This window comes from Ruditapes philippinarum, unplaced genomic scaffold (assembly GCF_026571515.1).
Source record: "Ruditapes philippinarum isolate M1 unplaced genomic scaffold, ASM2657151v2 ctg7414_1_1_1_1, whole genome shotgun sequence".
NCBI lineage: Eukaryota > Metazoa > Mollusca > Bivalvia > Venerida > Veneridae > Ruditapes > Ruditapes philippinarum.
In genome coordinates, this window is record NW_026852573.1 from 34187 (window position 1) to 59443 (window position 25257).

A 25257-nucleotide genomic window follows, 5' to 3' on the forward strand; every position below is an offset into this window, starting at 1 on the left:
ACTAGTTCTGGGCAATGAGTGTAAATTTTCTTGCTCAAGGAAACAACGACTTGCCACTGAAAACAAGGGTTGAACATATGCGCCTTGTGATCATTAGATTACTAGTACGACGCGTTAACAACTCGGCCATGTCGCCTTTTAATCGTGTATCTATAAAGTTTTTTTTTTAATTTTATTATGACTACATTCAAAACTTCAAAAGTACTCTTATAGATATAAAGACTTCATAAACCATAACCAATAAAAAGCATAATATTATTATTGGACAGGTAAAATGAGCGTCTTCCTACAATAAAAAGTGTGGCAACATAAACGCATCAGTTCAATGATTAAGTTCAATAATTTCAATAATCAAGTTCCTAAATGCTTTGAAGTAACAGTGGTTTTAACATACAGATGATGTTCGATAAGAAATACAGTAAAAACTTTGAAAACCGGATCCTCTGAAAACCGGAATCCTCTGAAAACTTGACGATTTTAAAAGTCCTTTATTTGCTCAAGGAAACAACGACTTGCCACTGAAAACAAGGGTTGAACATATGCGCCTTGTGATCATTAGATTACTAGTACGACGCGTTAACAACTCGGCCATGTCGCCTTTTAATCGTGTAACTATAAAGTTTTTTTTTTAATTTTATTATGACTACATTCAAAACTTCAAAAGTACTCTTATAGATATAAAGACTTCATAAACCATAACCAATAAAAAGCATAATATTATTATTGGACAGGTAAAATGAGCGTCTTCCTACAATAAAAAGTGTGGCAACATAAACGCATCAGTTCAATGATTAAGTTCAATAATTTCAATAATCAAGTTCCTAAATGCTTTGAAGTAACAGTGGTTTTAACATACAGATGATGTTCGATAAGAAATACAGTAAAAACTTTGAAAACCGGATCCTCTGAAAACCGGAATCCTCTGAAAACTTGACGATTTTAAAAGTCCTTTATTTTCTCCTTATAAGTTAATTGAAAAAAAATCCTTTAAATACCGGAACCTCTGAATTCCGAAAACCGGAAGATTTTCTATGGCTACTAATTAATGTTAAACGTGCATAAAAAATACTCTTAAAACCAGACAGCAATTTCAGTGTCAATTTTCTGTGTATTTTAATTTGGATTAAAACTTTATCTCAACAGCTGACATCTTCAATTACCTGCTTTATTGTTGCAGGTATGAATACACTTGTCAGTGTTTAATAATTTCTTATTGGCAATTAATTTTTAGCTCTTTCATCATAATTGTGTCTTTCTCTGTATAGTGCAGATTTTTCCAAATTTGTTGGGTTTTATTTTTGTATACGAAACCCAAAATATAGATAAGAAAAAAAGGCAAAGTTTAAAGAACCTTCTTATCTCGAGCCAAAAGCATTCAAATCAAATGATGATCATGGCGTCATTTCGAATGCTTCTTTGTTGCAGCTGAGATTATTTTGTTATTACTAAATTAAAAGTCGTTTTTTACTCATTTTAGACATCCTGTATAGAAGTTTTCGTGTTACTGAAAAATAAACAAATTTTGAAAGTTATACAATTGTTGAGTATAAATTATGGTCGGACAATTACAATATATTCTCCAGTGAGCCTGATGGAGGTACATAATAGTGGCAGAGTGGGATAAGGCCGTTGACTTCAAATCATCTTTCTTTTACTGATGTGGATGAAATCCCATCATGGCTTTGGATTCTTTGAATGTAAGGAATCTATCAAGCTTATTTACGGAAGGTCAGTGGTTCTGGTCAAGTGCCCGCTCGTGTCTGAAATGTTTCACAAAGGGTATCTGTGGTATATCTTTACACTAAAGCAGAATGTTTTCACATGACCTCAGTGTCGTTGACACTTAAAATCCAAGAAAGCCAAACATAACAAACCCTTTTAAATACTTACAAAATACATTATGGTAGATGGAAATTCCAACTTAAGCTAAAATTTAAGGTTGCAGTATTTCTCACCTAAATACTGTTTAATCACACTTGCCTGCTTTAAATTGTGTCTTTAGACAGCTTATCTGTGGTATGCAGGCTTCAAAACCTCCGATCCCCTCTCAAAATTTCATTTTATTTAGTTTCACTCATTGTATTCTCCTTTAAGGCACACGCAATATTGAACATGAGGGTAACATGCCGCTTTTCATGGAATTGCAATAATGTGTCACATTGAAGGTTCCATGATAACCGCCATATGAACACACCCACAGATGTTAAAAAATCTATTACCAAATGTGAATTCTGCTGAAGCCGGTGCTAGGAGGTGTGGGCGGTAGCTTGCAGTTACCACTACCGTCCATGAACAGGTTCGATTAAATTGAGCCTGCAACATTTTCATTTTTCCGTGTTGAACTTCTTTTTAAGGAAAAAAGTAATACAATCTTTCAAGAATGTATTAAATAGAAAGGTGTGAGTTATTTCATAAAAATAATGGATACACGAACTTTGTTTGAAATTTGGCAAGTATCTTAACTGTAACTGAATTTTGGGTATAAACTGTGACAAAATTGGATCAAAGTCGCTAGGTCTATGATGTAACCCTGTAAAACTCACCTCGCTCTATACTGTAACATTGTTTATTTTTTCAAACGCATTTATCGAACAGGAAAATAGGTTCAACTGGTCATTTACTTTTATAAACGTTTCTAAGCACAAAGGACTAACGTGTTGCAGATTTACTTTATCTAGACATGCTTAAATAGTGTCGGAATAGGAGAAAAATGTGTTGGTCTCTCGATTCAAATCTGAAGAAATATATGACTAGATACCGGATCCTGTTCCTTACAAGCAAAGTACAAAAACATCTTTAAGAAACTAAACTACTTGTAGTATGGACCTGAATAAAAATCATCTACCTCTCTTCCCATAAATAATCTTCCATCTTAAAAATTCTATACTGTAATTTGAAAACGCGATACTGTAACACGTTCCCTACGGTGATACTGTGAACTCAACACGATGTTCATCTAAATCAAATAACTATGATTTTGCAACCAAAGTTATAAAAATCATCAAACATATTATAAGCAGCACGAATTTGATCTGTCTATCTAAGGGCAAAATTTGGATGACCTTTCCATACTGTGGATACTGTAATTTGAACCAATGACAAAATGATGTGTAAAGGCTCATTGTACACCATTAAAATGGTTCGCCATTTAGTATAGTTATATTTGGTAAATGTATAAATACATGGTGTTGAAATTGAATGGTATACACATTCGTTCGTTTAAGAAATTCTAATTCGAGTTCCGTTCAACAAGTTAGGCCTATAAAATTCCTTCTTGGGAAATACAAGATTAATATACAAAAATGTACGTTATAAACAAGAGTACAAGTAGAGGAGCCGGAAGCAAAGTTATCTTTAAAAATATGCGTTGATAGTTGCTGAGCACTACAAATATGTGTACATATTATATTAATCATTAAAATATATGCATTCATTTCTTATTGAAAAATTTCACTTAGATTTTATAGAAAATATTACCTCCCTTAATTTACCTGAAATGTAAAATTCGGTAATATTTTTATCAATAATGCTTTTTGGAACTTACAAAATTGATAAATCTTAAAGATCCTGTAACACAAATTTTAATAGTTTTATATCATAAACATGTTGCTCAAATTAAGATTTATCAATAAGTAAGTTCCAAAGAGCATAATTTATAAAGATATTGCCGAATTTAACATTTCGTATAAATAAAAGGAGGTAATAAAAAGTTTATTTTCTTAAAAGTCTTTTCTTAAAAGTCTAAGTAAGAAATGAATGCATATAACATGCACAAATATTTGCAGTACATATTTTACATATGCTTCGATGTTTGAAAATTGTTTTATAAGCATAATTATATACATTTATATAATTTCACTTAAATGTTTCAACAAACAGGATTGTTAAAATTTCACTAAATAAACACTAACTATACAAAGGGAGGAAAAATCATCAATAAAATGAATCGCAGACTATTCTCCCCCTAACCATTTCATCATCCTGACTTTACGACCCATAAACTGTTTCTGCCCCTGACAGTACTTCCGTTAATTTCAAATTTAATCAGCTATCCCTCCAAAAAGATATTGATCATTTATTTATTTTCATCTTTTATATAAATGTATTTTATTATATTTTTTTTTCAGCATGATAAGAAGTATTGGAAGTGAAGGCAACTTTTTCCAATAGATTTACTACATTTACAAGTTGTATATAGATGCATGAACCAAGAATCTTTTAAGAATTTATGTACAATCATGTAGAATCTTATTAAGACTTTTCAAAGTGTAAATCATGCCAAATATATGATCATACCTTTTTCATATGAAAAACACATGAAAGTTCCAATATATTTAACATATGAAAACTTATTCATATGAAAAACATGTGATAACATATGTTTGTTGACACATGTATTTCATATGGTCCTGTTTACATATGTTAATCTTACATATGAAAAAAATATTTCTTAAACACATGTTTTTCAAAACACACGAAACACATATGTTTTACATATGGAAAACATATGGGGCACCAAACATACAGCAAACATGTGGACCATATTTACCTGTGAAGTCTTATGAAGGTTATGTAAACTAAATTCTTCACAACTGGACAGGCTCAGTTGATAATGTTGTGAACGGAAAATTTGAAAATGCGAACTTACTTAACTAAATTCCTCGAAAATTCACGAAATGTTATAATATAACAACATCTTAAACAATGTCATGATTGATGCATGACAATATGACATCACACAAGACATCTTTTGTGCATCACTATCAGGAGCAGCAAAAAGTTGTTGTGCTCTCTCATCCTCCGCATTATTCTGTCTTATGTGACGTTTTTGTTCCTAAAGCTCAAGAACTACTGTCCGATCGTTTATAATTAGGTTTCAATAAAATTTGAAGCTTTGTTAAAGTCAATAATATTTTGATATGTAACTTGTTTATGGTATTCATTTGGTTGTATTATCCAGTCATTCATGATAATTATTTGAGGCCATTTTGTGATGTCTGAAATGATTATTTATTTAGGTTTATTTACAATGTAGTATTTAAAGCAGTTTGAATTTTCCAAAATGGCGGTCATTTATTTTCTTTTTAAATGTTTAATTTTTCATAACCTGCATGCATTATAAGTTTTAATTTGTTTGCAGTTAATAATGACATAAGCCAGATGTACAAAGTAAATGTAATGTTAAGTGTTGTATTGTGGAGTTTGTTTAACATCTCTTAGATCTGTATTATTGAGAGTTTGAATTTTAACCTGTCGTAATAATGTGAACATTACATATGTATATGAAATGTTTATATGTTAAGACATAAAAGCACAAGAATTAATGTCTATGGAAATAAGATGTTCATTTAGTGCTATATCTATTAATTGTATATATGCAAACATTATTCTTTTTGTCATTTCAGCTTTGCCTTCAACATAAATTGTTGTTATTTTGTTTTTATGAGATTGACATGTGTTGAAAGAATTGTACAAAATTTAATTATTAAAATGACTACCACATACATGTTGTCCACAGCATCATAAGACCATGTTTTACTGAAATAATCAATTTAAAATTTCATATCATTCATACAACAAACACGTTAAAGTATCTGATATTTTACATTATCACATAATACGCGGCGCAGGAGTGTAATAAAGCCATTTAATAAAAACGATATTACACTAGTGTAATAACACTTCACGTCACGTCATTTGCGCTATATAGAAACATAGCGTTAAAGCGCGCTAATGTTAGCGTTACACTATAGGCGCGTCATTGAAAAATTACTCATTTCAACAGTTTACTGTTCTTATTTTATATATGTGATAAATAGAATATTATATTCGTGTACATTCAATACTAAATTTATTAAACTCGTTGAATAAAACAATATTATGCTCGCCAGAGGCTCGCATAATATGATTTTATTCAACTCGTTTAATAAATTTTGTATTAAACTACACTAGTACTCATTCAATATCCTCTATTTATTTTACCTGGAGTTGTATGTGTATTGTACATGTATTTAAATTGATCTTTTCAGTGAAAACACTTCAACATCCATTGATTATCTATCATACTGCACCACTACTTACCTCATATCTCGCCACTGATAAACTTGCTCGAGTATCATATTATTAGATACACTTAAACTTTGTAACGGGTTAGTTTATCTATACATGTCAATTCAGTTTATGGGCGTATACTGAGGTACGATTTTTTTCATTTGTTATTTTATATATGTAAATCATCCAATTTCTATCATGTCAACTAATAAAATAAACATATTTGAAGAGTTAACTAACCAGAAGATAAGAAATATTAATTTAAAAAAGTCAATTATCCCAAAATCAAGAAATTTTGTTATATACAGGCTATGTTATTTGAAATGAAAACAAATACGGTGCAATTATTTTTAAAAAAAACGCAAGCATGTTGTGTCAAACATTGACGTTGTTTTGTAATAATCAGAGCAACTGTAATGAAGAGACCTGAAACATTTGTTTATCTTACATGTTCCTCTACACCAATTTTCAAAATAAAAAATTGCTTAAAATTATTGCGATGTCCTTACCTTATTACTTATTTGAATATGTAATTTCCATTTAAAGACAATTTAAAATGTAATAGTCATAAGGTTTAACTAAGAGATTTAATATAGAAACAAAAGTATTACCTGACATGAATCTATCAAAAATGACTTTTAAGCAGTTACTTTTGCTTCCCTATTAACTTTAAAGAAAGAACATTACATTATTTTACTTATAGCTTTAGACATGGAAGTCACGAAGCATTGTACTCCCTGTAAAACTAAAGATAAGGAGTCCAAAGCGGAATATTACTGCACCGATTGTGAGGCTTACTATTGCGAGGAATGTTTTGAGCTGCACCCGCGAGTACCTTACCTTGCCAAACATATTGTCTTGAAACATGATGATATTGACGTCTGGTCAAGAGATCAATACAAGTGTTCTACACATGGTAAAACCCTCGAATTCTTCTGCAGAGATCATAAGATGTTATGTTGTCATGTTTGCATATCACTTAAACACAGGTAAATTCATATTCACTGCTTTTTTAATTTATTTAATCATTCAAATTTAAGCGGATATAAGGCATTCTATTGGCATTGCAAGAATTAAAGTAATGTCTTTAATCTTGTTTCTTATTTTGTCTTTTTGATTTGTATTATGGGACACTAGCTCCATTGCTAAACTTACTCAAAATGCATTTAGAGTTAAGCGATTTGCATATTTGCTTGGATATACTGTATTAAAATCATTTAGGTCATGCACTAACATGGACTATATACAAGAAGAAGCAATGAAAAAATGTTTAGAAGACAACAAAGGAAAAATGATGAAACAGATCGAAGAACAAATTCAAATTATTGAATCAAGTTTTGATAAGGTAAAACGAAAGGTCGAAACGAATCAAACCTCAAAGATGGAATATATTGAAAAACTGCAGGCATTTCGCAGTAGAATAAATGCAATGTTTGATTCCCTTGAGGAGAAAGCATTTGGAGAGATGGGTGAGAAGTTCGATCAAAACACAAATTATTCTGAAAATGTAAGTGAAAAACTGGTTCGTTTTGGAGGCAAACTAAAAGACCTTAAACAACAGATAAAATCATCTACAGTTGGCAAAGAAGCTCTCGTTTATATAAGTCTTCAAAGAGGCGAGGAATTAATCGAAGACATTTCAAGAGAATTATCAAAAATTGATTTTTCAATCGAAAAGGAAAAATATAAACCAGTCATTGATGAAACAATTGAAGGATATGTGAAAGGACTAGCTCAAATAGCGGTTCTGGAAGATGACAAAATGAGAGAAGAATGTGTTGCAAGTGACGTATACCCAGGAGACAAAATAAAAATAACTGAAGTCGCAGCGTCTGAAAAACAGGTAATATTTTTTTTTTGATTGAAAAAGAAGAGAAATTTTCTTCACGTAAATATATAATACCTTATGTAACTTCTTACTAGACATTTTTTCATAACAAGCTTTGTATATTAGAAATCGCTTTAAGCGCTTAGTACTCCGATTTTATGTTTTGGCATTTTTTGTTTGTTTGGGTTTTTTTTGTTGTTGTTGTTTTTTGTTTGTTTGTTTGTGCGTGCGTTTATGCGTGCGTTTATGCGCGCGCGTGTGTGTGTGTGTGTGTGTGCGTGTGTGTGTGTGTGTTGTTTGTTGATTTTTTTTCAAAATGACACACCATTTTTCCTTGCTTCAGGATAAGTATACGGAAATAAGTACTTTCGTTTAAACATTTTTAATCCCGAAAGTATATATAATGTACATACAAATAAATAACAAACAAAATATTTTTGTGGAAAAGGATGAGAATGAAAGACAAGTCTTATATCACTTTATTTCCAGATTTTTATAGAAATCTTCCCCTTTGGTGAACTATATGATTTGTCTTAAGTAAGTTAATAGTTAGTAAATATACTAGACTAGAGAATAAGTATAAATAATACACACATAAAATTACATGTATATATTTATATATAACTTTATATATAGATTTACTACAAGTAGATGTCTAAAATGAAAGAAATATATATATATATTATATATATATATATATATATATATATATATATATATATATATATATATATATATATATATATATATATATATATATATATATATACATATGTACATATAAGTACTTTATTAACAGAAAATGATTAAATTTTTCGACAAAGGGTGAAAATTGAAATGTACATAAAGACTCTAAGATTTGTTTTTTAAGCGGATGCATAACTCATAACTCAATAATTTTGCTGCTGGGATAAAGTCTTTCTTTTTTTTCTGAAGAAACCATGTGACAACCTGTTCCATTTTGGGACAATCGTGAAACGTAACCTTAACAATTATATATCCTTCCGAATGTTTGACACCTTCATTGTTATAAGGTTAACACTCGCAAAACTGAATAAAACTTCTTACGTTCAGGGGAGAAAGGTCTTAAAACGGCTGAACCGTGTACATGATGATGATGATGATGATAATGATAATGATGATGATGATGTTGCTTTTGATGATGATGATGATGGAGGACTTTTTCATGACACTCCCTGCTACAGAAATAGAGAAATAAACAAAAAAACACAACAAGATTTTTTTAAGTTCTAAAGTTCTATTTTCAAAGGGAAGATAATTCTCAGAATATGAATCTCCTAATAAATTATATGATTCGGGTTATTTTAAAATATACAGTTTATTATATGGAAATTCGCAAAAAGTAAGTTGTGTAATGACATAATATTATTTCCAGTATATGTTATTGATATTGAAGGACTATTATTTCATTTTTATTGCGTTGATTCACGATGATAGTGTTTGTATCTTGTGCAAAGAGTTCAATATTTAACTTTTTTCTGAGCTTTGATTGGTGGATACAGAAGTGACTTAATTTGTAATTATTTCAACTAAAATCAATTTGAAAAGTTCATTTTTACATCTTTTTATATATCCGAAAAAAGTTCGGGTATATTATGTTATACCCCCTGGCTGGCGTCCGTCTGTCCGTTCGCTAGCAATTTGGTTTCCGGAGCATAACTTAAGTTCCATTTGACCCACAGTATTCAAACTTCTTGGATGATTGTCCATATTGGGTAGAAGACCCCTATTGATTTTGGGGTCACAAGATCAAAGGTCAAGGTCACTGTTACCTTAAAACTGAAAACAGTTTCCGCTCAGTTACTTAATTATTAATCAGCCTACAGCTGTAAAATTTTATAGGATGAACAGCCATGTCCAATACATGACCCCTTTTGATTTTAGGGTCATAAGGTTAAAGGTCGGGGTCACAATGATCTTTACACTGAAAATTGTGGTTTCTGGATCATAACTACATCTTGATGGTGGTTCTTTGAAAACAGCAACTGTATATGTATGAAGGTTCTTCAGCTATAAAGGAGGATAGCTTTTTGAAGGAGATAATACTGTATTTCCCATGTCTTACAAATGTTTCATCCTTACTAATAAAAAAACACTTTCGGGCATATAATGCTCCGCTTAGCGGTGCTCTTGTTTCAACATGTAACAACATAAATGAAACGAAAAAAAATAACACCAAACAATTCAGATATCAAACATGATTTGTTATTTGTGTGACCACAACGTACTAGAGATTTTAAGATTTATTTCATCTGTGTTTCAGAGGGAGAATCAATACCAATATGTAAGTATTTTTTTCTAAAGCTTCAATTAAGATAACAACTATTGAGACAATTGACGATAGCTTGATACGGATCTTAGTTCTAAGATCTCTAAGATCAATTTCATAAATGAGATTAGCAAGTCAAATATCAATGTAAAAGTTCTCGTAAACGCCAACGTTTATGTTAATCGACTGGCACCTTTTGATTGTTTTGTTATTTAAAAAAGTAGATTGGATCTTACTATCAAATTAGAAAAAAAAGACTGAAAGATCATTCAGAAATTTTGAAAAGTAAATTTTCAACGATAGCCAATAAGATTTTCTAATAAATAAATAATTTTAAATACGGTATTCTCTGAGTGGATTACATATAAAACGCGGAAAGTTCTTAAAACTGTTGAAACGAGTAATATGGATGATGATGATGATGATGATGTTTAGGAACAAAGATTTGTCTTTTTATGGAAATTTCTACTATACAAATAAAGAAGTATATTGACAAATAAAAACAAAACTTATCACAAAAAAACAAAAATAAAGATCAACAACTTAAAGGTAACGTTCACAGGATGCAGCCCTCGACACACCTAAGTAGGGCACCCAAAAGGCACCAAACAAAAACACTGGTGTGATGTTTAGGTACATATATTTGCCTTTTATGGAAATTTCTAATATAGAAATTAATATGTATATTGACAACTAAAAACAAGACTTACAAAAATAAATAAAGATCTACAACTTAAAGGCAACGTTCACAGCATGCAACCCCCGACATACCCAAGTAGGGCACCCAAAAGGCACCCAAAAAACCCCTGAGTTTTGAAAGTTCTATATCTAAATGGAAGATGATTCTCAAAATATTGTTACTGATGAAACACATTATATATGATGCATGTGATGATATTAGAATAATGATATCGAAGAACTATTATTTCATTTTCATTTTACTGCCTTACTTTCATTGATATTGTTTGTATTATGTTTAAACAGCTCCATCTTTAATCTCTTCTTAGCTTTGATTGATGCATACAGAAGTGGCTTAATTATGTTTATTTCAACTAAAATCCATTGACAAATGCTTTTTTCAACAGGTTACAACATACATGAAACGTAAATAAAACTTTTCAGATGTGAAACAAACTATGTGATTTCTGTGACCACATCGAATTAGGCCTTTACTTTTAACAAGACTTCAAGATTAATTTTATCTGTGTTTTCAGAGCTATGATGCAGGCGTAGATAGTGTAAATAATATAACATATTTCTAAAGATGCATCTCAAAAGCTTCAATTGAGGCAGCAAAAAATGAATGAGATAATTGATGATAGCTCTTTCTAGAATAATAGTTTTAAGATCAAGTTAAGAAATCAGGTAAATCAAAATTAGACAGGCAAGATGAATTTGATGTAAATGTTTTCCTATACGCCAACGCTTATGTAAATCGACTGACATCTGATTTTCGACCTGTTTTGATTTAATCGAAGCAGTGACCATCTTCTTATTGTTGATATATGAGTACGTACCCAATCGGAAGAAAAGACTTAAGAGTTAGTCAGACAATTGAACATATGCCAAAATGTAGGAGTTTTAATACTAAAAACATAAAAAATAGTGTTAAATTAATAATGTTTAAGTATTTTCTAAGTAAACTTCTTACGTTCAGGGGAGAAAGGTCTTAAAACGGCTGAACCGTGTACATGATGATGATGATAATGATAATGATGATGATGTTGCTGTTGTTGTTGATGATGATGATGATGATAATGATGATGATGGAGGACACTTTTATGACAATCTCTGCTACAGAAATAGAGAAGTAAACTACAAAAACAAAGATATTTTAAGTTCTAAAGTTCTACTTTCACAGGGAAGATAATTCTCAGAATATGGATATTTATGAATCTCCTAATACATTATATGATGCGGATAATGAAATTTAAAATTTGAAGAAAATTTGTTTAGAATTAAAAAAAATAGTGCTAGGATATCAGAAATTTGGACGATGAAGCCTCAGTGAGCCGAAATATGATACAGTTACATAACATCTTCACAAATAAGGTATTGGAAATAGAAAACTGATACCAGCATAAAATCTTGCAGTCAATCACATTAAAGGAAAAATCACTAGAATGTTTCACAAATTTTACAAGATATCTGAAACCGAGAATAAATGTCATTTTCATTATGTTATGTAATTTGTAGCGAAGCGGATGTTGCAACGAGCATCCTGCACATTTGGCTGGTAATGGCACTAATTCTTTTTTAGAAAATAAGTAAATGTTTCAGAATTCCGCATGTAAGTGCACATTCATTCAATGGCTTTCGCTTACGTTGGTGACTTAATATGTTTCAGTTGCAGAAAATTATATATTGAATGATATCTTTACATTGTATATCTGAATTGTTATGTGGGTCGTGACCTTTAACCTATTGTCCCCGGCGACACAAACGTGACGATAAATCTTTTGAGCATGTTCAAAGTTCTTGCTCCCTGTTTGAAAACTGGACAGTATTTCTACAATCAGGACACTTACATAGCCAAGTGCTCAAAATTGGCATAAACATTGTTATTGTTCGTTTAAGTCTATTATTTAGTTATATGTTGATATTGAGTTTTCCGTGAGTGGACGAATGGTGTAGACATTCGGAAAGAAAAGTATTTTACGAAAATAATTCATTCTTATGATGGAAAATACAATGCAAGAAATGCGTCTTACCTAAACAACGCCAGTTTCACGATAGGATCGGCGGTAAAAAATCGCGAGGTAAGGCGATGCAATACGGTGTTAGGATCATCACCTATAAATAAAGGAATTATAAACGTGAACGCGAAAAGTCGAAAGCACGAATAGACGATGATGGTAACACGAAGGAACGAATGCGAAAACATGAAGGGATTGAAACGACAAAATACGATAACCCGAAGGGACGATGACGAAAACTTTATCGGTGAATCATGACTAAAGAAATTATAATAACACTTTAATGACTAAACAATTGAGATTACTCGAAATCATTAATTCCTCTGATACAAATGAATAAATAATATTTATTACATATCATAAACGAGAATATGGTATTTTAAACATATTTACTTTAATCGATTTTGATTAAAGTTTGATGCTTAATTTAACCACAATCTTGTACGTTCGGTGAACTTACAATTTAACCAGTTCTGTAGTTATTGTCAACCTAGAAGTATGGCAGTACATTCAGTCAGCTTTTGATGGACGTCTATCACTGATAAACAATGTAGAAAGAGGGCTTTTTTGCATCCAATAGTCTTATCAGATGTTTTGGGGGTTAATCGTATAGATTAAAAACAAATACACAAATAAACAATTATTTAAATTGCTCAATTCTGTCATTTATTCCTTAAGTCGAACTTTTGATAGTAAAAAATTTAAAAACGAAGTGCGCATATTTAAACTGAATGTAGTAGCCCCGCCTTAACGAAGTGACACACGAAGGGTGTTTAAATATGAATGCAACTGGGTCAATTTTCAGAAGAGCTTAACAAACTTTGCCAAAATAATTATTTTATCCTTCAAAATACTCACCACCATGTGATAAAAAGTCTTAGTCTTTTAATCCAATTTTTAAATGCTTTTTCATAATTTGTTAAAGGTTTTTTTCCGTCCGACACAGGAAAATAGCTGAATCGAGATTTTTTCGCGTTTCATATTTTCTTCCAGCAAGGTGTATTTTGAGCCTCGAAAATAGGGAAAAGTCATAAAAGGCCAGATCTGGCGAAAAGGGAGCATGAGGAAAATAGACAACCTTTCCCTGACTCAAATATTCTCGTACAATGGTGAAAATCTCAAACTTAAAACGTTACACATAGTTACGAATCTGTACTTCAGTATGATTGTCCGGAATAGATAAATCCTGGGGGGAAATAAATTTTGACATCAGCACTTCATAATTAAGTTATTCAGTAAAATAATTCCAGTTATCAAATCGATACGACTTTATCAAGTCAGACTTGTTTACACCATATTAACAACTAATTTTCAAATATAAAGAATACAGTATTGAAATTAAAATTTATTCGGAAAGAGAAGAAAGTTGTGTAATTGCATAACATTTTTCCAGTAGATATTATTGATATTGAAGTACAATTGTTTCATTTTCTCGTTTTTTATGTCAACTAAAAATACATTGAAAAGTTATTTTTACATATTTTTCCAACATGTAACTGCATAACTGAAACGAACAAAAATATATTTCAGATATGTAACATAATCTGTGATTTATATGACCACATCGTACTAGGTCTTCATTTGTAACAAGATTTCAAGAATATTTTCCTCTGTGTTTTCAGGAAAATTTCGATATAAGATACACGGGAGAATCCGAAGTAAGTAATATAACATATATTCTAAAGATGCATCTCAAATGTTTCAATTCATGTAGCAAATTATGAGACAGCTGACAATAGCATGTTCCAGAATTCTAGGTTTAAGATAAGCTTAACACATATTAGACAGACAAGGTAATATGGATGTAAACTTTCTCCTATACGACAACGCATATGTAAATCGATTGACATCTGACTTTCGACCTGTTTTTGATTTAATAGAAGCAGTGACCATCTTCATACCGTTGATATATGTGTATTTTGAGCCTCGAAAATAGGGAAAAGTCATAAAAGGCCAGATCTGGCGAAAAGGGAGCGTGAGGAAACTCGACAACCTTTCCCTGACTCAAATATTCTCGTACAATGATGAAAATCTCAAACTTAAAACGTTACACATAGTTACGAATCTGTACTTCAGTATGATTGTCCGGAATAGATAAATCCTGGGGGGAAATAAATTTTGACATCAGCACTTCATAATTAAGTTATTCAGTAAAATAATTCCAGTTATCAAATCGATACGACTTTATCAAATCAGACTTGTTTACACCATATTAACAACTAATTTTCAAATATAAAGAATACAGTATTGAAATTAAAATTTATTCGGAAAGAGAAGAAAGTTGTGTAATTGCATAACATTATTTCAAGTAGATGTTATTGATATTGAAGTACTATTGTTTCATTTTCTTTTTTTATGTCAACTAAAAATACAAACATTGAAACGTTTTGTTACATATTTTTCCAACATGTAACAGCATAACTGAAACAAACAAAATATATTTTAGATATGTAACATGATCTGTGATTTCTGTGACCACATCGTACTATGTCTTCATTTTTAACAAGATTTCAAGAATATTTTCCTCTGTGTTTTCAGGACATGAAACAGCCAGAATTCCATGTAAGTAATATAATATATATTCTAAAGATGCATCTCAAATGTTTTAATTCAGGTAGCAAATTATGAGACAGTTGACAATAGCATGTTTCAGAATTCTAGGTTTAAGATAAGCTTAGCATATATTAGACAGACAAGGTAAATATCGATGTAAATGTTCTCTTATACGCCAACGTTTATGTTAATCGACTGACATATTACTTTTTATTTAATAGAAGTAGATGACAATAATCAAATAGTTGATATTCATGCAAGAGTACATAACAAATCAGATAAAAAGACTAACGGCTTATTCAAATACATGAACGGATAGTTTTAAAAAGTATATGTTTTAACGCTAAAAACACAAAAATATTTTAAACAAATTCTTAGTAAACTTCTAACTGTAAAATTCTTAAAACTGCTTAAACGAGTACATGATGTTGATGATGTTTAAGAAATAATACATCCCAAACAGTGATTTGATAACATCACTGTTTGTCGTTCGGATATGACTTTGGCTACGCCCTCGTGATATAATTTCTCGCATCCGAACTATGAACAGTGATGTTATTGAGCGATAAAATCACTGTTTTGGATATATTTTTTCATAAACAAAGTCACTGTTGACGTTCTATATTTAGACATATGACGTAATCATTATACATGTGACGTATACAATAAAAAATGCGACGCGCTGAAAAAGTTACAGAATATCCTCTGTGTTTTCAGGACACTTTTAGCTATAAATAATTCATGACAGAAACCGACGTACGTAATATAAATGTAACATATTTTCTAATGATGCATCTCAAAAGCTTCAATAGAGAGACAATTGACGATAGCTCGTTCTAGGTTTAAGATAAAGGTAATAAATAAGATAAGCAAATATTAGACATGCAAGGTAAAGATAGATGCTTAATTTCTCCTATACACGGGGGAGGAAGTGTTACACGAGGGATGGAGTTCTAATGATAACTTGTCAAGGAGTTCTTGTGATAACTGTCACGGAGTTCGTCAGAAAACTATTGTATATACTGCAAAACACTTGTCGAAAATGGTAATTTTCATCTTTAAAAAGTGAGTTTTAGGTGCTAAATTCATCTTTAATGATTGAGCTTGCCTTACATATTGCATTATGTGTCAACAACTAATTCATAGTCCATTTTTCATCGCCTCTTGCTTAAAATCTGGCAGTTTTGAGTAAAATTTTAAAATTATTTGCCATTTCGCAACTATTTGCCAGTTTATTTCAAGTCTTCATCCTTGCCATACATAAGTACCTAATTATAATGCAAAAATGCACACATAAAGCCCCGACTAGCACATTTATACCCGATTTTTCAAATGTATGCAATGGCAAATAATTTTAAAATTTTACTCAAAACTGCCAGATTTTAAGCAAGAGGCGATGAAAAATGGACTATGAATTAGTCTTTGACACAAAATACAATATGTAAGGCAAGCTTAATCATCAAAGTTTAATTCAGCACCTATAACTCACTTTTTAACGATGAAAATTACCACTTTCGACAAGTGTTTTGAAGTATATACAATAGTTTTCCGACGAACTCTGTGACAGTTATCACAAGAACTCCTTGACAAGTTATCATTAGAACTCCATCCCTCGTGTAACACTTCCTCCCCCGTGCTATACGCCAACGTTTTGTTAAATTACTGACATCAGACTTTTATTTTATTATACTTCAAAAACATAGATGACTATCATCAATCGTTGATGTTCATGCACGAGTACGTATCAATCAGATAAAAAAGACTAAAAGGTTATTCAGACACATGAAGAAACTCTGTGCCAACAATCTGTTCCATTTGGGGACAATTTTGAAACGTATACTTAACGATTTATATTCTGATTTAGCCTAATTCTTACCGAATTTTTTACACCTTCATTGTTATGAGGTCAAAACTCGAAAAACTGAATAAAGCGGATGTTGCAAAGAGCATCCTGCTCACTTGCCTGTCGATTGAACTTATTGTTATCCATGTGTCAGAATTCAACATGTAATGGCTGAATTCTGACACATTCATTTAATGGCTTTTGCTTACGTCATGTGGCGTTAATAGTGACTTAATAAGTTTCATTTGCGCATCATTATATATTGAATGATATCCTTACATTGCATATCTGACTTATTATGTGGGTCGTGTCTTTTGACATATAGTCCGACTCGGCAACATTCGATCTCGAACTTGACGTTCAATCTCTTGAGCATGTTCGAAGTTGTTGCTCCGTTTTTGAAAACTGGTCTGTATTTCTACAATCATGCATGATACTTACATAACTAATTGCGCAGAGTTGGCATAAAAATTGTAATTGTTCGTTTAAATATATTATTTAGTTATATGTTGATATTGACTTTTTCCTTGAGTGTACGAATTGTGTAGACATTCGGGAAGAATCGTCTTTTACGAAAATAATTCATTCTTGTGATAAAAGATACAGTACAAGAAATGCGCCTTACCTAACGATCGCCACTTAAATGCTTTAATTTCACGGTAGGATCAGCGGTAAAAGAATCAGTTAAGGCGATGCAATACGGTGTTCCGTTAGAGTCATCACCTATAAATATAGGAATTTGAAACGCGAAAATACGAAAACACGAAGGGACGATGACGAAAACGCAAAGATAAGATTTCTAAAACACAAAAACTCGACAAATTCAAATAGATTATTTTCACGTTTTCGTCATCGTGTCTTCTCGTTTTCGTTTCCGTCCCTTCTTGTTGGTAACCGACTTTTTTTTAAATCTGAGCTTATTTTAAAATATACAGTGTATTATATGGAAATTCGCAAAAAGTAAGTTGTGTAATGACATAATATTATTTACAGTATATGTTATTGATATTGAAGGACTATTATTTCATTTTTTTATTGCGTTTATTCACGATGATAGTGTTTGTATCTTGTGCAAAGAGTTCAATATTTAACTTTTTTCTGAGCTTTGATTGGTGGATACAGAAGTGACTTAATTTGTAATTATTTCAACTAAAATCAATTGAAAAGTTCATTTTTACATCTTTTTATATGTCCGAAAAAAGTTCGGGTATATTATGTTATACCCCCTGGCTGGCGTCCGTCTGTCCGTTCGCTAGCAATTTGGTTTCCGGAGCATAACTTAAGTTCCATTTGACCCACAGTATTCAAACTTCTTGGATGATTGTCCATATTGGGTAGAAAACGAAAAAAATAACACCAAACAATTCAGATATCAAACATGATTTGTTATTTGTGTGACCACAACGTACTAGAGATTTTAAGATTTATTTCATCTGTGTTTCATTGGGAGAATGAATACCAATATGAAAGTAATATCAAATATTTTTTTCTAAAGCTTCAATTAAGATAACAACTATTGAGACAATTGACGATAGCTTGATACGGATCTTAGTTCTAAGATCTCTAAGATCAATTTCATAAATGAGATTGGCAAGTCAAATATCAATGTAAAAGTTCTCATAAACGCCAACGTTTATGTTAATCGACTGGCACCTTTTGATTGTTTTGTTATTTAAAAAAAGTAGATTGGATCTTACTATCAAATTAGGAAAAAAAAGACTGAAAGATCATTCAGAAATTTTGAAAAGTAAATATTCAACGATAGCCAATAAGATTTTCTAATAAATAAATAATTTTAAATACGGTATTCTCTGAGTGGATTACATATAAAACGCGGAAAGTTCTTAAAACTGTTGAAACGAGTAATATGGATGATGATGATGATGATGATGATGATGATAATGATGATGATGATGATGATGATGATAATGATGATGATGATGTTTAGGAACATATATTTGTCTTTTTATGGAAATTTCTACTATACAAATAAAGAAGTATATTGACAAATAAAAACAAGACTTATAACAAAAAACAAAAATAAAGATCAACAACTTAAAGGTAACGTTGACAGGATGCAGCCCTCGACACACCTAAGTAGGGCACCCAAAAGGCACCAAACAAAAACACTGAGTTTTGAAAGTTCTATATCTAAATGGAAGATGATTCTCAAAATATTGTTACTGATGAAACACATTATATATGATGCAGGTGATGATATTAGAATAATGATATCGAAGAACTTTTATTTCATTTTCATTTTACTGCCTTACTTTCATTGATATTGTTTGTATTATGTTTAAACAGCTCCATCTTTAATCTCTTCTTAGCTTTGATTGAGACATACAGAATTGGCTTAATTATCTTTATTTCAACTAAAATCAATTGACAAATGCTTTTCAACAGGTTACAACATATATGAAACGTAAATAAAAACTTTTCAGATATAAAACAAGTTCTGTGATATGTGTGACCACATCGTATTAGGACTTTACTTTTAACAAGACTTCAAGATTAATTTAATCTGTCTTTTCAGTTCCTTGAACAGTGTGCACCGAATGTAAGTTATATAACATATTTCTAAAGATGCATTTCAATATTTTCAATTGAGTTAGTAAATAATAAGATAATTGACGATAGCTCTTTCGAGAATTGTGGTTTTAAGATCAAGGTGGATACAGAAGTGGCGTAATTTCATATTTATTTCAACTAAAGTTCCATTGACAAGTACATTTTTACATATTTTTTCAACATGTAACAACATAAAAGAAACGAAAAAAAAATATTTCAGATATGAAACATGATCTGTGATTTCTGTGACCACATCGTAGTATCTTTACTGAAAACAAGACTTCAAGATTATTTTCATCTGTTTTTTTTTTTCTTTCTTTCTTTCAGAACAAACATTGTGACATAAGATCTAAAGATCGTAAGAGTTATTTCAAAGTAATTAATACATGTATATCATAAATTTCTTAAGATGCGTCTCAAAAGCTTCAATTGAGATATCAAATTATGAGACAATTGACGATAGCTCGTTCCAGAATTCTAGTTTTAAGATAAAGGTTAGAATTAATCTAAGCAAACATAAGACAGGCACAGTAAATATCGTTGTAAAATTTCTCGTATTCGCCAATGTTTATGTTAATTGACTGACATTTGACTTTTTTTATTTTTTTATTTATTAGAAGTAGATAACCATCTTCTAATCATTGATATTTATGCATGAGTACGTATCGAATCTGATAAAAAGGCTAAAGGCTTATTCAAATACATGAACGGATAATATTAAAAAGTTAATGTTTTAACGCTAAAAACACAAAAAAATATATTAAACAAATTTTTAGTAAACTTCTAACTGTAAAGTTCTTAAAATTGCTTAAATGAGTACATGATGTTGTTGATGATGATAATGATGTTTAACAACATTTATTTGTTGTTGTTTTTTTCTATAGACATAGAGAAGTAAAGTAAATAAAAATCAACACGATATTTAAAGTTATATTTTAAAGGAAAGATAATTCTCAAAATATAGATACTTATGAATCTCATGTAAGGTTTTTTTTAAGTTTGATGTCAATTTGTTTAAAAGTAAAAAAATTATGTAATCGGCAATCTGGACGACGACTCCCAAGTGAGTTAATTCGTATAGTCGAAATATTATACAGTTACGAAATCCTGAATGAAAATCGATTTTGATATCAACAGTTCATAAAATAAAATGACCCAGTAAAATAAATCATAAATTATTGGTTGAAATATATCACAGTTATCAAATTAAACTTGTGTTTATCAGACAAAACTTGTTTTAAAATATATACATTGTATTATATAGAAATTTAAATCTTAAATCGGACAGAAAGGTATTTTTGATTTATGACATAACATTACTTCCAGTTGATAATATTGATATTGAAGTACTTTTATTTTATTTTATTTTGTATTGCCTTTATTTACAAGATTGTGTTTGTATTATGTTTAATAGTTCCATCTTTAGCCTCTTCTTAGCTTTCATTGGTGGATACCTATGTGGGTTAATACCATATCAAGTTCAACTAAATTTCAATTGATAAGTACATTTTTACATATTTTTTCAAATGTAAAAGCATACCTGAAACGAAAAAAATATTTCAGATATGAAACATGATCTGTGATTTCTGTGACCAAGCAAAAATTAGACAGGCAAATTCAATGTCGATATAAAATTTCTCCTATACGCTAACGTTTATGTTAATCGACTGATATCTGGTCTGTGACCTGTTTTTTATTTAAAAGAAAAAGATGACAACTTTAAATCGTTGATATACATGTACGAGTACGTATCAAATCAGAAAAAGACTCAAAGCTTATTCAAACACTTGAACGGATGCCATAAAGTATATGTTTTAACGCAAAAACACAAAAATTAGTGTGAAATTAATAATTTTAAATTTTTTTTTAAGTAAACGCCTTACTGTAAAAGGGTGAAAATTCTTAAAACTGCGAAAATAGGTTCATGATGTTGGTGATTATGATGTGTAGGAACATGTATTTATTGATTTTTATGGAAATCTCTTTTATAGAAATAGGCAAGTAAAGTAAATAAAAAAACAAGATATTTAAAATTCTATTTTCGAAGGAAAGAACATTCTCAAAATATGGATACTTATGAATCTCATTATATATGATGCAATTAATATGATTGGCAATATAGACGACGACGACACTCCAGTGAGTAAACTTCGTATAGTCGAGATATAATACAATTACGAAATCCTGAATGAATATATGTTTTATATCAACACTTCATAATAAAATTATCCAGTAAAATAAATCGTAAATTATTGGTAGAAATTGAAACGACATTTTCAAATCAAACTTGTGTATATCAGACCAACTTGTTTTTTAATATACATGTACCTTGTTTTACATGGAAATTAAAATCTTTAATCGGACAGAAATGCCATTTTTTATGACGTAACATTACTTCCAAAAGATGATATTGATATTGAAGTACTATTGTTTCATTTTCTTTTCATAACCTTTATTTACAATTATGGTGTTTGTTTTTGTGTCATCAAAAATTAATTTAAAACCTTTTTATTTGTGGGTACAGAATGGGGTAATTCCCTATTTATTAACTAAAATTCCCTTGAAAATATTTTTTTACATATTTTTTTCCAAATGTAAAGGATAACCCGAAACAAACAAAAATTTTTAAATGAAAAATGATTTGTGATTTTTGTAAAATCTATTTTTTCACTTTTAAAAAAATTTAAGAATTTGTCCTCTGTGTTTTCAGGTCAAATCTGACTGTACCGAACATGAAGGAGATAACAATGTAAGTAATATAACATATTTTCTATAGATGCATCTCAAAAGCTTCAAATGAGCTAGCAAATAATGAAACATTGACGATAGCTCGTTCCAGAATTCTATGTTATAAGTTAAGCAAATATAAGACAGGCACAGTAAATACCGATGTATAATTTCTCCTATACGCCAACGTATATGTTAATCGACTTTCATTTGACAATTTATTTATTTATTTTTTATTTATTAGAAGTAGATAACCAACTTCTTATCATTGATATTCATGCTCGAGTACGTATCAAATCAGATAAAAAAAAAAGGCTAAAAGGCTATTCAGACAATTAAACGGATTCTATAAAGTAAATGTTTTAACGCTAAAAACACAAACACAACTCAGTGGAGTCCCTTTAAGATAACGGTATGAAATAAGCTGAGCAAAAATTAGACAAGCAAGTTCAATGTCGATGTAAAATTTCTCCTATACGCTAACGTTTATGTTAATCGACTGATATCTGGTCTAAGACCTGTTTTTATCTAAAAGAAGTAAATGACCATGTTCAAATAGTTGATATACATGTACGAGTACGTATCAAATCAGAAAAAGACTCAAGGCTTATTCAAACACTTGAACGGATGCCATAAAGTATATGTTTTAACGCAAAAACACAAAAACTAGTGTGAAATTAATTATTTTAAACAAATTCTATGTGAACGCCTTACTTTAAAAGGGAGAAAGTTCTTAAAACTGCTGAAATGAGTACATGATGTGGATGATGGTGATGTGTAGGAACATTTATTTATTGTTTTTGTATGGAAATCTCTTTTATAGAAATAGGCAAGTAAAGTAAATAAAAAAAACCACAACAAGATATTTAAAATTCTATTTTCAAAGGAAAGAATATTCTCAAAATATGGATACTTATGAATCTCATTATATATGATGCAATTAATATGATTGGCAATCTGGACGACGACACTCCAGTTAGTCGAGATATAATACAATTACGAAATCCTGAATGACTATATGTTTTATATCAACACTTCATAATAAAATTATCCAATAAAATAAATCGTAAATTATTGGTAGAAATTGAAACGACATTATCAAATCAAACTTGTGTATATCAGACCAACTTGTTTTTTAATATACATTGTTTTACATTGAAATTAAAATCTTTAATCGGAAAGAAATGCCATTAACATTACTTCCTGTAGATGATATTGATATTAAAGTACTATTGTTTCATTTTCTTTCATAATCTTTATTTACAATGATGGTGTTAATATTTTGTGTCATCAGTTCAATCTTAAAACCTTCTTTTATTTGTGGATACAGAAGTGGCGTAATTCCATATTTATTTCAACTAAAGTTCCATTGACAAGTACTTTTTTTACATATTTTTTCAACATGTAACAGCATAACTGAAACAAACAAAATATATTTCAGATATGAAACATGATTTGTGATTTCTGTGACCACATCGTACTAGGTCTTCACTTTTAACAAGATTTCAAGAATATTTTCCTCTGTGTTTTCAGGTCAAATCTGACTGTACAGAATATGGACGAGTAAAGAAAGTAAGTAATATAACATATTTTCTATAGATGCATCTCAAAAGCTTCAAATGCGCTATCATTGACGATAGCTCGTTCCAGAATTCTAGGTTTAAGATAAAGGTAAGAAATAAGTTAAGCGAATATTAGACAGGCAGAGTAAATATCGATGTATAATTTCTCCTATACGCCAACGTATATGTTAATCGACTGACATTTGACACTTTATTTATTTATTTATTTTTTTATTAGAAGTAGATAACCATCTTCTTATCATTGATATTATTGCCTGAGTCCGTATCAAATCAGATAAAAAAAGACTAAAAGGCTATTCAGACAATTAAACGGATTCTTTAAAGTAAATGTTTTAACGCTAAAACACAAAAACAACTCAGTGGGGTCCCTTTAAGATAACGGTATGAAATAAGCTGAGCAAAAACTAGACAGGCAAGTTCAATGTCGATATAAAATTTCTCCTATACGCTAACGTTTATGTTAATCGACTGATATCTGGTCTAAGACCTGTTTTTATCTAAAAGAAGTAAATGACCATGTTCAAATAGTTGATATACATGTACGAGTACGTATCAAATCAGAAAAAGACTCAAGGCTTATTCAAACACTTGAACGGATGCCATAAAGTATATGTTTTAACGCAAAAACACAAAAACTAGTGTGAAATTAATTATTTTAAACAAATTCAAACAAATCGGACAGAAAGGCCACTTTTGGTTTATGACGTAACATTACTTCCAAAAGATGATATTGATATTAAAGTACTATTGTTTCATTTTCTTTTCATAACCTTTATTTACAATGATGGTGTTTGTATTTTGTGTCATCAGTTCAATCTTTAACTGGATGTGTCATCGATAGGGATTTTTGTATCGATATACGGATATAGCGGTAATGAATTATCGGCGATACATCGATATATCGATTGCCAATCAAATTTTAGCTTTCAAGTCTTTTTAAATGTTCCCTAAGGACACTGACAAAGCAGTTATATTTAGACAAATGCAAAAAAGATAAACTATGAAAACTGAACAATTTGTTTCTTTTTTATCATATAGCTATAAATGAAAACTAATGAACTAGTAACTAATAGGTTTAAAGCCTTTTCGCATTTTACTTTAGTTTTGTTGTTGCT

The 25257-nt window shown here is 30.3% G+C and overlaps 1 protein-coding gene across 1 annotated transcript; it reads left to right on the forward strand.

Annotated features, from left to right (window-relative positions):
• Positions 1–6132: 6132 nt before the first annotated feature.
• LOC132717466 (E3 ubiquitin/ISG15 ligase TRIM25-like) lies at positions 6133–24131 on the forward strand (the record flags this gene model as incomplete). The annotated part of the gene is made up of 7 exons (XM_060700939.1): positions 6133–6196; positions 6755–7040; positions 7273–7894; positions 14488–14523; positions 15404–15427; positions 22543–22581; positions 24093–24131. Coding segments are annotated over exons 2-7 (1038 nt in total), but the record flags the coding sequence as incomplete, so codon positions are not given.
• Between the last annotated feature and the right edge of the window lie 1126 nt (positions 24132–25257).